The sequence below is a fragment of the Beauveria bassiana genome (genome assembly GCF_000280675.1).
Source record: "Beauveria bassiana ARSEF 2860 unplaced genomic scaffold BBA_S00013, whole genome shotgun sequence".
NCBI classification, from domain to species: domain Eukaryota; kingdom Fungi; phylum Ascomycota; class Sordariomycetes; order Hypocreales; family Cordycipitaceae; genus Beauveria; species Beauveria bassiana.
Genome location: NW_007930848.1, coordinates 230,078 through 244,769, shown reverse-complemented (window position 1 = coordinate 244,769; position 14,692 = coordinate 230,078). Strand labels below are relative to the sequence as shown.

Sequence of the window (14,692 nt, the reverse complement as noted above, 5' to 3'; positions counted from 1 at the left end):
TTTGGACAGACGATGGAATTTTCATTGGGAACACGAGATTGGCAAAGCTGGATTTTGGGTGCATTTCATTCGGCGTTATTTTGCGTACACCTATTTCATGGGCAAGGTATTCTTGGCGATTGGCGCATTCGTTTCCGTGGGGGGCTGTCTGCCAGATACGTGGACGGAGGCTGGGAGTTGACTCGAGGTTGATCCTATTACTGTGATTTGTTGCTTTAGACGAAAAATTAAAACCACTACGAATCAACTTGCAACTTCGGACGACTATAACATGACGTTCTCCTCAAATAAACGTGCTTCAGATCAGGCATCACTGTAGGTGCTACAGCAACATCCAACATCTCCCCCGCTGAAGCCACTAGCCAAGTCCACCAAAACCTCCCCCATTGACGTAGCAGCTTTGCCCCCCTTATTATCCAGCGCCTAATGCCTTGGCAGAGAACCAGCGAACCCAAATTATCAGTTTTGCTTCCAACTATAATAATAACCTCGATCCGCCTTTTCCAAAGTCTAAATATTCTTTTGAAACCTGCGCAAATGGTCCGACAGCGTCGCAAACCAGCTCCAGACACGACCGCGGCAACAACAAGGCCTAAACAGCCAACAGCCGCGCGCAGCAGCAGCAGCAGTAACGAACCCACGATAATGACGACGACGGAACCGGCCACGGCCAGACAATGGAGCACGCGAACGCAATGGATCGCCTTTGCCATTGCCAGCGGTGTCTGCGCCGCCTTTAACGGAGCCTTTGCGAAACTGTACGTTGTGGTTTTCTTGCCTCTCTCTCTCTTGCTTGAAACGCGAAACTCCCCCCTGGGGACGGCGTCTCTCTCACCCCGGCTGCACTCACAGTTTCGCGCTCACCGAAGAAAACTAAAAGAGAAAAAAAATCACAGGACAACGACAGAGCTGACGACGAGTCTTTCCAACGGCATATCCAATCTTGTGGGCTTGTCAGAATACAAGCCCATTGTTGAATATGTGATTCGAGCCGTAAGCATCAACAACCCACGACGGGGCAAGTCCAAGCTAACCACAGAGACTCTTTTTGGTGAGCAGATGTTTTTCGTATTGAATCTCGTCTTCAACGGCGTCGTAAGTTGTTCCCGCATTCTCTTCATATAACGAAGCCGCATAGTTAATTCCCACCCCCTCCCCCTTTCCAGATGTGGTCTTTATTCACGACCGCCTTGGCCAGAGGCACATCGGCCACGCAAGTCTCCATCATGAACACGTCGTCCAACTTCATCGTCACCGCGATGCTGGGCATCGCCGTCTTTTCTGAGAAGCTGCCGCCTCTCTGGTGGGTTGGGGCCGCTCTGCTCGTGGTGGGCAACGTCATCACCGGGCGCAAGAATGACGGCGATGAAGTCGTGGATGCAGACGCCACCGTGGAGGCAGAGCCGCTCATTGTCCTTGAGAACGATGACGCTGCTCAAGAGGCAGACGAGTCAGCGTACAAGGATGATGAATATGACTCTGATGTCCCGGATATTCCAGTGCAATAATCCAATATTGTTTCTAGTTATTCTGTATCATAGTCGATCCCTAGACTCGCCGAATGCACAACGGAGTTCCAAAGGGCCGTTCGAAAAGTGTCGAATTCTATGAAACTGTTATATAATTATAAATCTAGGGCCGGCGCCTCTCCATTTCCAGCCCTTCGTCGCCGACGTCCTCGTCACCGTCTAGTATGGCATCTCCTCGACTTCTTGATCTGTCTTCATCAAACTGGCCACTAAGTCGAATCCTGCCGCCGGAAACGCTCCATATGCGATCTGATACCCAGGTGCTGGCGCGGCGAATGGCAGCCCATACTTGCTCCTGGCTTTCAATAATGTGCTGGTCGTCCTTGGGATTTTCCTCGGCCTCTACCTTGAACTGGTACTTGAGGCAGTCCTTGACGGTAACGAGACCCGTCAGCTTGCCGTGATACTCAATCAAAATAACGCGAGGCCCAATTTTGCGAAACAGCTCCATGACGGTTTCGAGCGGTAGCCGCGGATGCGCCGTGACGGGCGTCGCATCGACGTATCGGCCAAGGTCGAGTGACGTGGATGGCATCGACTCCATATTTATATTGACGGCTGTATTGATTGATGTTGCAGAATTTGCCGGCGGTGGTGGCGTGAAGAGGCATCGCGCAGACGGACTCATAGGCCTTTCACGTCGGAGCCGATTAATCGCATACCTCAGCTCCGTGCGCCCAATGTAACCGACCAGGGTTTTGCTGTTGTTGTCTGTGACAATCGGGAATCCCTGATAGTTATCATCGGCCAAGAGTGGCTCGACCTCGCTCAGTGTCATGCCGCTTGCAGGAAGCGAAACCACGGAAGATCGCATGACTTGCGAAACGGACACGCCAAAGTTGTGGTCCTCTTTGTTATCCAAAAATGGAAAGCCGTTGAACCAAATCATGCGGTCGGCGATGCCACCTTTTCCGAAGAGCTCGCTCACGGCTTTCGTGACGCCAACGACAATCATGGTCGGCAAGATGTAAGTCAGTGCGCCCGTCAGCTCAAACATGATAACCACAACTGTGACAGTAATGTGCATGATGCCACTGAGCGCAGCAGCCGCGCCCAGAAATGCATACGTGCCTGGTGTAATGCATGGTTCGTCAGGTTTGCATGCCGAGAAGAAGACGCTCGTTGGGTTGGCTTCATAAATGGCTTGCACAATGATGCCGACGGTTCGTCCAAACGACGCACCAATAGCCATTGAAGGGACAAAGATGCCGGCAGGGACTTTGCACCCGTATGAGATAATGACGAGGAACATTCGCAGAACAGTAGCAATGGTGAGTGACATGATGTTCCAGAAGCGCTTGTCTGCATCGCAGAGGCCCTGATAATCTTCCCCTCCCTCGCATTCGAGGAAGAGGATTTCCATGCTCTCAGTCATGTCAATGCGCAAGAACACGTTGGGATAAGCAATAATGGCAGTTCCAGCAGCAAGCAGAGTAGCTTCCAGAATCGCATAGTTGCCGAGATACTTTTTCCTGAAAGCTTGCACCCGCAGATTCCACTTGATAACAAATGCACCATAGAGTCCACCAAAAATGCCAATGATGATGTAAAAGAGAATTTCGAAAAAGTGCCAGTCGCGGTCATACTTGACCTGGAACATGACCAGCTGCCCAGTTCGAAACGGGTTCATTGCCGATAAAACAGCCGTAGCGACCAGGGCGCAAAAGTAGCTGCGCCACATTGTCTTGAGGGGAAAGTAACTAGACATTTCCTCGAGGGAAAATAGCACACCTCCGATGGGGCTGCCAAAAGCAACCGCCACACCTGCAGCAGCGCAGGCGCTGAGAATCTCTCGCGTCTTGGAGGCATTGTTTCTGTACTTTTTGAAGAGTCGCGAAATGACGTTGCCGGTGCAGACTGCATAGTGCACGCTGGGGCCCTCCTTTCCGACGGAGAGCCCAGACGCAATAGCCAGAGGAAGGCATATAGACTTGATGACGAGCGTCCAGAACCCGAGAAAACCCTTCATCACAAAGCCTGCAATGATGCACTTGATCTCCGAGATGCCGGACCCGGCGGCATAGGGCGCGAACGATCGGACCAAGGCAGCGGAAACAAATGCAAATATGGTCTATGTGGTGTTAGTAACGTGATTACGCAAGAGAGAGTGCCGATATACCCCAAATGCCATGTATAGAAAGTAATTGAAAGGGGCGAAGCCGGTCCATCTATGCCATTGAGGGCAACCTGCAACAGTTTAGCATGAGACCAAGTACGCCAAGACTCTTCTGCGTTGAATGTGCCCCTACCGTTGTCTTCACCCCAGCAGCAAAAGTTCTCGTTGAGATAGAATGCGGTTGTACAGTAGCCCAGTTTGATATCCGCCAGCCATTCAGTGACAATGTTTAAGAATGCCGCATTCAGGCCAATCGCTGCGCCAATGATTGTGACGACAATCCATCCCTGGGCGGCGTCATACGACTGCGACGCGCGATGGCGCCAGCTCGTCTGTCCCTGCGCGTAGAGGCCGGCCGCGCGTCGTTGCTTCGACTTTCGTCTCGCTTGTTCGCGTGCGGCGTCCTGCACCCAGTCTATCGTCGTAAAGTCCTCGTACCGCTTAATCTCGGCGATTTCTTCCGCGATCTGCACTTGCGCGGGCCCGGCAGCGACGGGCTCCTCTCCGGCCTCGGCATGCGACACCGCAAAGGAGAGCCGCGAGCTGATGGACGGCCGCCGTCCTGGCTGCGGTCGGAATGATGTAATCGGGGAGGTCATCTTGGCGGCAGTCTGACCATTGTTGCGGGGGGGCTGAATGGCTCGACGATGGTACCTGGGGACTGGATAATCGGATAGTGGCTGGGGCTCGATGACTTTGAGAGGATCCGGTTCCGTCGCGCTTTGCGCTGTATGCGTAGACAATTGTCGAGGGCTGTGAGGCTGAGACGGGCTGGCTGACGTAGCTTCAAGTTGGAGGTTTGCGCAAACAATTACAGGGGCCTCCAGCGAGAAAGTGGTCGGCACCAAAGTGCCATCCACCACTAACGAAGACCCACGCGCAAACCACAGAACTCCGGTTGCGCTGGGACGCGTAAAGTACTTTTTAGCTACTCCTTGTCGCGTTATACCACGCCAACCCGTTCTTCACCGTCCGCAAGCTTCCATCACAGCATTACATCGCTATAGCCCACTTGTCATCTTTGATTTGAACAGAACATTCAGTTGCTATTGCAAGCCGGAAAACGCAACGCGGCCCGGCCTTGTAGCTTGCGGCTCTATCAACATACTTTGGCGCGACGCCCACGCCACCATGCCTTACAACACAACAGCTATTCCGCCCAGAAAGGAGCCAACTGGGCAGACTCAGCTTCCTCGTAAGATGCACTCTGAACGTCAATGCACAAGCAGCGCACTTACAACCCTTGCTTTCTTAGTATCGAGGGTCAAGAAGATCATCAGCCAAGATCCGGATGTAGCCATGTGCTCCAACAACGCCGCCTTTGTCATTACGTTGGCTGCAGTACGTACTTTAGCAGTCATGAAGTCCTCATGTATGGAATGCTCTAACAGTCTAGTAGGAAATGTTTATTCAACACCTCGCGACCGAGGCTCATACTCAAGCTAAACTAGACAGAAAGCCGCGCAAGAATGTCCAGTACAAAGATATTGGTTAGTGTGTTCCTGTAACCCTGGTTGTGTTTGAACAGGTCATTAATCTGACATACCCTTACTAGCCAGCGCAGTTTCGCACCATGATAGTCTCGAATTCCTAGAAGACACTGTGCCAAAGACGGTGCCGTTCAAAAAGGCCTTGGCTGCGGCCAGCGCTACCCAAGCCCGCTTTCGCGGTGAAAATGTCACCTCGGACGAAGGGCTACAGTCTACGCAAGAGCCTGCAAACAGCAGCAGCAGTGTTTTGGTCAATGGCGATAAAGGCCTCTTCAACGTGCCTTTGCGGACAGACGACAGATACGACCCCAATGACCAACTGGAGCTAGAAATGAGACAGGCGGCGCAGTCAAGGGACCACGATGTCAGCATGGGAGGCCAGTAACCATGTGTATTCAATTTGACAAGGGATGGTCTCTCATCATATAAGTTAGGGGTGGATAAAGAGAAATATTATTTTGTTTCTAACCCCCCAAACAAGGGAAACAGCAAACCCTGTCAACACCGATTCCAGCTTTTTTTGCCTGACCTGACCAAATGCTCGTCGGGAAACTCTCAAGTAACCAAATCATCGACTGAGTCGTTCAAATTGCGCCTTGTTATTCCTCCATGTGATCCCCAGCAACGCCAGCTGGTAGACGTCCTTCGTTGAGCTCCTTTTCAAGAGCGATAATCTCCTGCAGGCTCGTGGCCTTTTTGATCCGGTCTTGTAATCTCTTCTTCTCTTCGTCTGTCAGCTTTATCCTCGAGAGCTTCGAGCGTGGCTCTGCGTCGCCGTTTGCCGGTGCGTCGAACGTTGTCGTCTTCTTGCCCATGATCTGTACATTGGCAGAGGTTAGTCACTACACGCGAAGCTGGTGCACAAAAGTTTTTAGATAACTCACCTTGGCGGCGAGTGCGGTCGGCTCCTCTTCTGTGCCAAACAGCTCGCGTCCTCTTTCGCGCTCGGCTTCCTTTACTTTTTGATAATCGAGGAAGCGTACGGATGGGCATTTCCAGACGATCCAGTAGCGGTAGTTCTGTAGCACCCTTGTTAGATGCGCGCTCGCCCCCATTGCCACGCGACAGGGCCCTCTCCATACCTCTCTCTTGGTAACGGGGTTGTCAACCAGTACCAAATGTGTCAGACGAGTCATCTTCCCCAAGACGTCCAGGTCCGCCAGCTCTGCCACATTGTTCGTCGCGAGAACTAGGTTTCTGAGGTTTGGGATGGCCTTTGTAATCGTGGGTTGGATGCTGGCGACTCGGTTGCGCGCCAGCAGCAGCGTCGTTATGCGTGGCGATAGGGGAAAGTTGCCCAAAACTTGGATGTCATTATCGGTGAAGTCGATTGAGTCGTGAGGCTACGTGACAGCAAGACGGTCAGAAGGGTGGCATTCCCAGCGGTCCGTGTTGGCGCTGTAAGGACTTACCCCGGCGGCACCTAGGTTCTCAATGGCGGGAATGCGGTGTCCTGCGAATGCCAAAATGACGAATGAATATTTTCTGCTCTCAGGCCATCAAGTAAAGTAGTATCTGTTCTTTTCAAACGCACCTCGAAGGTCAAGCTCTCGCTCCTTGAGAGGGTTGAGGTAGGAAAGGGAATCCCGAATGAGGTCTGCCGTAAGCCTCATCGTGGTGGTGTGTTACCGTCTATTGCGCCGTCAAGAGCTTCCGTACGTCGACTGTCTTCGTCTCGGTTGTTGAACTATCGTGGATGAAAGCGCCGTAGTGGTGCGCGTGTCGTGCCTGAGAGTCGGAGGTGGTTCAAAATTCCAAGGCTGAAGCTTGGTGCTCTTGTCAGAAACTTTGGCGGGGCACTGGCACAAGAGGCATAGTGCCTGTTGGACAGCAATGCGATTCTTACTTTGCGGCAACCAAACAATTCCTCAAACCAAGAAGTGAGTCAATAGGTCTTTAGGTTTTATCAAATAAAACACCATGAAGACAAAGACTCAGGATTTCCTTCCGTCTCGGTATAGATTTGTTGTTAGATTCTTCTCTGCGAAAAGCAACGATCACGTGATCGATTCTGATTGCAATATGAGGAATGCCACCGAGCCCGATTTGCTTCGACTGACTTGCTAAAATGAGTTAAGTAAAAGAAGAAAGTATCTTCCTGTAGGTATTCCACACCAAATTGCAAATTTAATATTGGCCCTGCTGATTGACCGAGTCTCGGCTGTTGTGCCGCCTTGGCATAACTGGGCGCTACGAAACACAACTTCAACTACCACGTGCTGCAGAGAAACACAAGAGTCTTTGTCGTTGGAATTACAAAAAAGTATTGTTGCGAGCCATCTGTCTAGACCAATCATTCTTACATCTCCTCTCTTCTCTACTAGGAGTGTACATTTCCACTCTATGTGCAGATGTGTGCAGAGCTAGTTAGCCTCTGCGTTTGATGCAGGCAATTAGTCAACTGTGAAAGCTCCGATAATTGATCACGAACTCTGTAACGTAAATTCATCAACATTCAAGGTATCATATGGCGTAGTATCTCTTATCTGCGATAAACTTCTGTCGACTGTGTGACTTTAATTTGGCCAGATGGCAAGTCCTCCTCGTCTGCACCCTCACCATAACGCGCATTCGACACTTCTGTCAGGGTTTTCCCCTTGTCAGCATGCATGACATCCAGCTCCCATCGCAGATTTTCTTCGCTTTCTGATATTTGCTTGAAACCAATGGGGCCCTTTGCGCTTTTGCCAATACTAAGCGACGAAGCACCCGTGGAGCTTTTTGTATGTGCCGAGACTTTGCGACGCGATAATCTCTCCTTTGACACTCGCTGTGTTGGTCGTTGAGAACTACGGCTCAATGTATGGGACCACGATCCAAGGGTGCGGTCAAATGCAGGACGAAGAAGAGGCGCGGACGCAACAATGATGGCCACGCCAGATTGGACGAGAGCAATGATGGAGATGGACACAAAGTTGTAGGTCACATCGGAGGTGTCAAGAGTGAAGACGCTGTACAGCCGAACCACTGTGAATGCAATGGTGCTAGAATCATGTTAGACGACGTTTCTTTTATCAGAATCAGTTCAGAAATAGAGCTTACATCAGACCAGCGCCGAACATGCAGGCAACAGCGACCTTGTATGTTCTTCTCATGTGCAGGCCCCAAAGCATCTTGACAGGAAGTGAGATGATCAAGATATCGGTGATGATATCGACAATATTGACGGCAGAGAACGCGACCTTTTGGTTACCGCAATAGCCTCGGCCATCTGTATCCCGATTCAATGTAATGGGGCGACAGAGTAGCACACCTGTCAGAATAGTCTGTATCATCCAGCAAAAGTTGAAAGCCATGAGACAATATGGTATCCAAGTGTGGGAAGATTCGAAGAAGATGCGTTTAATCATCCATGTGATGCTCATCTTGGTACATCCAAGAGTCAGAGCGTACAACACTTCGGCGGCAAACGTGGTTTGAGAAAATCGAGTGAGGTAGTCGCCCCCGGCTAGCTGAGGAAGATGGTTGCCGGCGCCGCCGAGTATCACCACTGCAGATAAGTTAGCAGCGCGCCTGTCCCCAGATCTCTTTGCTGGGTTCGACAAACTGCACATGTAATTGATCCCGAGACCCCAGAAGAAGAACTATAAAAGTGCGTGTCAGCAGAATTCGAGCAACTAAAAGTGTCAAATCGAACGCACAACTGCAAGGTAGCATAGCACATCCTCGGTAAACCGTGTTGAAACTCCTCTAATCTTTCGAGTCCAAATTCGGAGAATCGTCCATAGTGTGGCAAAGACCGGCATGATGATGGCTGTGGCGATGAGGCCCGCGCCGGCGGATGTGACTGGCGGGTGACGCTGTGTAATCGCAGGGCTGTATGGGGTCGTCGCGGCCATGGCGGAAGAGCTCGAGATGGCAACGATTCTTTTTTTTTTTTTTTTAATTATTTTTTGATCAACCTTTTCCCAGCAGCCTGTGATGCCTTTGGTCGTTTCGGCGCTGGCTCAGCGCCGCTGTGCCATGACAGCGATACAGTAGTTGTTGAACCAGAGAACGTTGAAGCGGGCTAGGTTGACAGATGCGGGAGCGGGCTGGCGGGAGCTAATGGATATGTATGGAAAACGGCATTGGAAGAAACGAAACACAACTATGCATGGGCACCTTGACAGTGGCCGTCCGAGTCCTTGTCTCACAACGCCACCCAAGCTGCTTACAGGCTAGTTGGATGGGGGGAGATTTGCAACCCTGTTGTTTCCTTCCTAGATCGTCTCACACCGTCTCAACTGCCAACTACAGACTAACCTAGCTAATCCGTAGCGGGCAGTCCGATCTAGAGAACCGTGAAGCCGTTCTATCATCGGCGCGTGGGTTCGCTTAAAATTGTTAGCCATCAGATCAACTCTCGTGTTTGTGAACGGCTGGCTGGCCAGTAGTGGCTCCGGATTCACGGATTAGGGGCCCGGGGGAGGCTCGTTTTTTGTCGGTAGCGACGGGACGCTGCGATCGGCAAATGTGTAGACCAATACCGGTAGCTGTCTGGAACAATCAAGAGACTTTGCTCTCTGTCTCAAGCCATGGGCCGCCAAGCCAGGAGATTGCCCAATGGCAGGGCGGCATTTTCCCCTGTGATTGAGCCGCAACCGAGTCAAGGCACCTGTTAGTTGATAGTCAACTTCAGGAATGACAGTATTATTATTAGCATGTGTGCGGAGACGGGCCAACGAGCCTTGTCGTTGTACTTGCTGGTACGACCATTGGGGTACATGTCGAAGCAAGGATTCAGAAAATTAGTTCAAAGTCTGCGCTCAGGACGCCAACAAAACAGCCAAAGTCATAAACGGCTGAAGCCGATCACACGAGCGGGAAGGCTCCATTGCCCGACACTTGCATGATAGCTCGAGTCAGTGCACTATGATTTTCGCATTTTGGCCAACTATCAGTACTGAGATCGAGTCTTTTGCAAGTATTTAGTCCGCTGGTCTATCTTTCGGCAGTCCACGTTTCAATGCAAGCCCATGCAAAGAAACCCGCTCGTAGCTGCGGCCTGCATCACAGGGTTGACATGGGTGACTAGTAGTTGCCAAGGCTTTCTGGAGAAACTCGCACAACTCAACTGGCGACTGGCGATTCTTGTCTTGTCACTAGATAGCAGGTTGCCATGGCCATTCAGTCTGTATAATTTAACCAAAGACACAAGCCCATCTGGAATCTTCATTGGCCACCACGTCTTTTCTTCTGCTCATGTTTCGGATCATTATGGTTGACCATTGCCATTGACAATCCACTTTGCCACGAACTTGCCATCTCTCCCGTCACCCCTGTATCCCTGCCCACCTCGTGCTCCAAGCCTCCCAACCGTCCAACGAATGGCAAGCGTCGACGGCAGCTGGGGTGTTGAAATTCGTCCCCCGGTTGGCCCACCCAGCTGCAGCTATACTGATATCATCATATCATCCCACACGGTACACCATGCCCAAAGCGTCGCGCCAGTGACAGAGCAGGGCGCTTGTTGAACATTTTCCTGCATGGAAGTTCCAAGGTTGGGGGAGCACCCTGAAATGTGCGAGCTGCGCTACTATTTATTAATTAGCCTGGCGCGCGCGAAGCTACTCCGTAGTCAAGTTTACTAAAACTACTTGGTTGGCAGCTTGTCTTCCATCATTGACAGAGTGGAATAGGTTCGATTGCGCTCCATTGTACAGATCAGCTTGCACAGGAAAATTTGGTTGAGATCGCTGCAGTGGTCTTTCAAACAGGCCGGCCGGGAAGCCAGGTTCTGCGAGATCACCAAGTCATTAGATCCCTGCTCCGTTCTCTGTGTGTCGTCATACTGCTGAGACAGCGGGATAAAAGGCGGCAGAATAAATTAAATTAATTGCCCGAAGCACAGACTCGACGGCCCTCCATTTTAGTGGTAATTGAAAGCCCCGCCACTGAGCAAGTTGTGGTCGGCAACAAGAATTACTCTTGAAATATGCATGCCCAGAAACTATGCCATTTGCAAACGAAACTGAGGAATAACGTTTGTGAGTGTCGGCACCTTTATCCGACCGTAATCGACCGTAATCGACCGTAATTAAGCTGCGTTTTCGCAAGTCAGACTTAATCGCAAGAGCTTCGACTGGACTTGAAAAAGGGGTCATTCTAATAATAAGCGTCCATGATCAGACACAGCGTGCTAATATATCACCTCAATCCCTCCCTTCAACGTATACATATACCTTGGTCGCGATCGCGAGCTCCGATGCCGACTGCACGCCAAACCTCCAACTGCCCATTCAGCAAGGCCCAGCGGATTCCCGTAGAGAGAACGGCCGCCATGCCAAAGGGCAAGTTGCAGACTGCATCGTACCGGAGATGAGATCGACCAGCTTCTGGACAATGCGCGACTGCTCCGCGCGAAACAAAACTTGACAAGTCCAGTACGCACTCGTCTAGGGTAATACGCGCTTGTGCGCCATGTTTCTGCGTGGCGACTCGCACCACCAGAGAGCCGTCCATGCTCCAATCAAAGATGGCCATCGTTCATGTCACTCTGTGTACGACCGCAAGAAATTAGACATAGTTATGTTGACGATTTGTATTTTTGGCGTGTGAGCAGCGTAAAGACCTGGATGTAAACTGATGCGGGAAGTGAGTCTAAAATGCGGCGCCCATCTATAGAAACCAACAATATCTCTATCAAGAGCAATATTCTAGCTCAGGGATGCCGTACTGATTCGGCTTGACCGCGGTAGAACAAGACTCGTTTTTTACTTGGCCCGAGGACCCTGGTCTGGAGTCGTCGTGTTCTGCGCCGGCGCCGGCGCCAGATCAGGGTTGGCAGCAGCATCCGCACCTTCGAGATGTTGCTTGATAAAAGACACGTAGCTGCCGACTCGAGTATAAATCATGGGGGCGTTGTTGCACATGAGCCATTCTTTATCCACGATTGACCATGACGCGACGCCAACGACTTGACCAGTCGTATCATCAAAGAAGCCACCTCCACTATCATATCTGCACGCGCTCTTGCCATTGCCACCAACGCACAGCACCGTGTCTCTACCTTTGACACTTGGCTCAAGCTTGTCACAGAACTCGCGTGCGTGAACAGGCAGAGTGACCTTGGCCAGGTTCTCTTCGGCGACTTCGCCTGCGAAAGTCCAATCGGCTTCTTGTACGCCCCTTTATGTGTATTAGCTCACTCAATCTGCACAGATAAGCTCTGAGCTGTTTGGGTGTATAAATAGTACTTACCAGCCTGCGACTGTGCCCATGGAACCGACCATGGCATCTGAGCCGTCTGCCGGGAGCGAAGCATAGTCAATTTTGTCGCTCTTCTTGATCGGACTTGCTAGTTTGATGATGCCAATATCATTATTCGCATAGGGTTTGGTCTTGACATATTCGCTTAGTAAATACTCGGGGTGTGATGTCCGATTCGCGACTTTAGCCTCTACACCACCCGAGTCATGTCTCTATTGAAAATGACAAAAGTTAGATTTCCTGTCTGGAGGGTCTTTCTTTGAAAGGGGTCGGGAGTTGGGGGGGGTGGGGGGGTTGAGGATTTACCAGCGATCCTGCCCTCACAGAGACAGTTCCAGCAAGGCAATGCGCAGCAGTAAGCACAGTAGTGCTATCTAGCAAAGTGCCTCCGCAAATACCATTTGAACCAGTAATGCTAACAACAGATGGAAATTCGCCATCCTTGGCATCTTCTCCACCGACAATTCTTCTGTCGATACTGACCGCCGCTGCCGAAAAGGCTGAGAGCGCAACAGTGAGAGAAATAGCGGCCTTGGATTGCATTGCAACGGTTGATCCTGGGTGCGGTAGTAATGAATACCTTGAAGAGAAGTAAGTAGGTATCTGTCGATGATGGCAGGTTATGACAATACGGTTGGACAAGCAGCTACTTTATATAATTTTTTTTTCAAAACGACTATGTAGAACAGCATGTTAGGCATTGAGAAAAGATTCTTCTAGACTCGTGAAAATAGCCACCTTTTTTGTATAGACTGATTCATTTTCAATAATGAACTGACCCATTCTCTGATATCAGATGGGAGGGCTGCTTGTATCAACAGCAATGTCTAGATATTTAACGGCGGCCTAAGCCTATTGTAGTATAATCGGCGCTGATAGGCTCTTTATATAAATTCCACTTTTCAGCATAAGCCACTTCAACTGATTGAAGTCACTTCAACTGATTGAAGTCACTAACTTGTTGATTCTCGCAGCTCCGTCTCATGCCTCCCAACAGCCTGCCAGAGCCTTTGAAGAGCCAAAAGGCACGGAGAACTTGCCAGCAGCGCCTGATAGAACCCTGAGAGAGAATTGAGAAAAGCACCAAGAAAAGGAACCAAAGAGGGCCCAAAAGACCTCATGAAGAAGCCAGGAAAATTCCTCCTATAAGTACACATGAGTACTTGGAATGCTGGCTGCGGCGCGCTCTGATTGCTTAGATCTGGCGAGTTACCTTCTGCAATTGAGTATTTAGAATCTGTAGTTGGCTTAGCAGCCCTCATCAAACTGTCTTCCTGAGCAATTCGTCAGGCAGACCGGCTCGCCGGCAGACCTTAGCAGGCGTGAAACTGTATGGCCACAACCATAAGAACCTTATACGACAACTCTGCCTATTCACTGAGAGCTTTGATTGGCTAGGATCATTCCATGACTCAGAATCTTCATGATAACACGTCTGTAAAATACTTTTGGTGTTTTCTCGCATAAGTAGTAATCTCTATAAATATAAAAAAAAAATCAAGAATATTATCTACTAGTTATATCTACTTACCATACCTCGAATTTCTTATCTTCTTTTATTTCTCTCCACTTGCAATACTATGTAATCTCTTTCTTGATAACTGAGGTTAGCTCTGAGGTTTTGTGCAAACACGAGTGGCGTCGTCAAGCCAAGCGGTGCCGAGTTGCCGACCGGGCTATTGTAGCTCCGCCAGCCAGTGGAGGAAGTGTTTTAGGCCAACGCTCTCAGCCAATCATTGAGTTCTGAAGCTGCAGGATTGTTTCTACCTGATGGCGTTTTGATAAGAGAACAGAGAGTACATGACGGGACTAAGTGGATCGCCGTTTTTTGATGGACACGCTGGAGTAGCTGAAACTACCCGCTGTTAACCAGCCTTAATTTCATCAGCTTCAAACTGGGCCGAATTAGAGCGCCCGCATGAGGTTTGACATCGGTTGACTCCTTGAGTCTGAAGATCTCCAGCATGAACTAGGACGTAAATGGAAGTAGTAAGCATTGATATCGTCTTTCTCAATTTCAGACAGTTGGTTGATAGACGACACCAGTGCACGCACACCTTCTATGGCGGGAAGACGAAGGGCCAAGGCTGAAACGCGGTGGGTTCGACTAGCACCAGCATGTATGTGGTAAGCTAAAACACGGGTTGGGACAAGTTTGCTATGATTTCAAGGGAGGCGTCCGTCTTGTATCTGATGATGAACTTGACAACGCGTACTCCACAAGCAACACCGAAAGATGGCATCGCATGCCAGAGAAACGGCATCCATACCATTCGGAATTCAGAATTCCGCAGAATTCTGGCGGTCATATCCAGGAATTAACCGAATGCTGTCCACCTCTGCATACCTGGCTGGAAGGCTCATGT

General features: G+C 50.3%; 6 protein-coding genes across 6 annotated transcripts; 2 read left to right on the top strand and 4 right to left on the bottom strand.

Moving 5' to 3' along the window:
• Window positions 1-537: 537 nt before the first annotated feature.
• On the top strand, window positions 538-1,508 carry BBA_05189 (transmembrane protein 42; the record flags this gene model as incomplete). The annotated part of the gene is made up of 3 exons (XM_008600286.1): window positions 538-758; window positions 897-1,095; window positions 1,167-1,508. The coding sequence occupies 3 exons, from the start codon at window positions 538-540 to the stop codon at window positions 1,506-1,508; spliced, it is 762 nt and encodes a 253-aa protein (XP_008598508.1).
• A 124-nt stretch (window positions 1,509-1,632) lies between these two features.
• Window positions 1,633-4,244, bottom strand: BBA_05188 (voltage gated chloride channel; the record flags this gene model as incomplete). Its single annotated transcript, XM_008600285.1, has 3 exons — window positions 1,633-3,600; window positions 3,649-3,716; window positions 3,779-4,244. 3 exons carry the CDS (start codon window positions 4,242-4,244, stop codon window positions 1,633-1,635), a joined length of 2,502 nt encoding a protein of 833 aa, XP_008598507.1.
• A 532-nt stretch (window positions 4,245-4,776) lies between these two features.
• On the top strand, window positions 4,777-5,520 carry BBA_05187 (histone-like transcription factor and archaeal histone; the record flags this gene model as incomplete). Its single annotated transcript, XM_008600284.1, has 4 exons — window positions 4,777-4,840; window positions 4,901-4,986; window positions 5,045-5,135; window positions 5,201-5,520. 4 exons carry the CDS (start codon window positions 4,777-4,779, stop codon window positions 5,518-5,520), a joined length of 561 nt encoding a protein of 186 aa, XP_008598506.1.
• Window positions 5,521-5,734: 214 nt separating this feature from the next.
• Window positions 5,735-6,748, bottom strand: BBA_05186 (U2 small nuclear ribonucleoprotein A; the record flags this gene model as incomplete). The annotated part of the gene is made up of 5 exons (XM_008600283.1): window positions 5,735-5,953; window positions 6,020-6,154; window positions 6,218-6,478; window positions 6,548-6,588; window positions 6,670-6,748. The coding sequence occupies 5 exons, from the start codon at window positions 6,746-6,748 to the stop codon at window positions 5,735-5,737; spliced, it is 735 nt and encodes a 244-aa protein (XP_008598505.1).
• Window positions 6,749-7,617: 869 nt separating this feature from the next.
• On the bottom strand, window positions 7,618-8,974 carry BBA_05185 (uncharacterized protein; the record flags this gene model as incomplete). The annotated part of the gene is made up of 4 exons (XM_008600282.1): window positions 7,618-8,119; window positions 8,178-8,625; window positions 8,683-8,719; window positions 8,777-8,974. 4 exons carry the CDS (start codon window positions 8,972-8,974, stop codon window positions 7,618-7,620), a joined length of 1,185 nt encoding a protein of 394 aa, XP_008598504.1.
• Window positions 8,975-11,830: 2,856 nt separating this feature from the next.
• Window positions 11,831-12,869, bottom strand: BBA_05184 (Trypsin-related protease; the record flags this gene model as incomplete). Its single annotated transcript, XM_008600281.1, has 3 exons — window positions 11,831-12,245; window positions 12,318-12,538; window positions 12,633-12,869. 3 exons carry the CDS (start codon window positions 12,867-12,869, stop codon window positions 11,831-11,833), a joined length of 873 nt encoding a protein of 290 aa, XP_008598503.1.
• Between the last annotated feature and the right edge of the window lie 1,823 nt (window positions 12,870-14,692).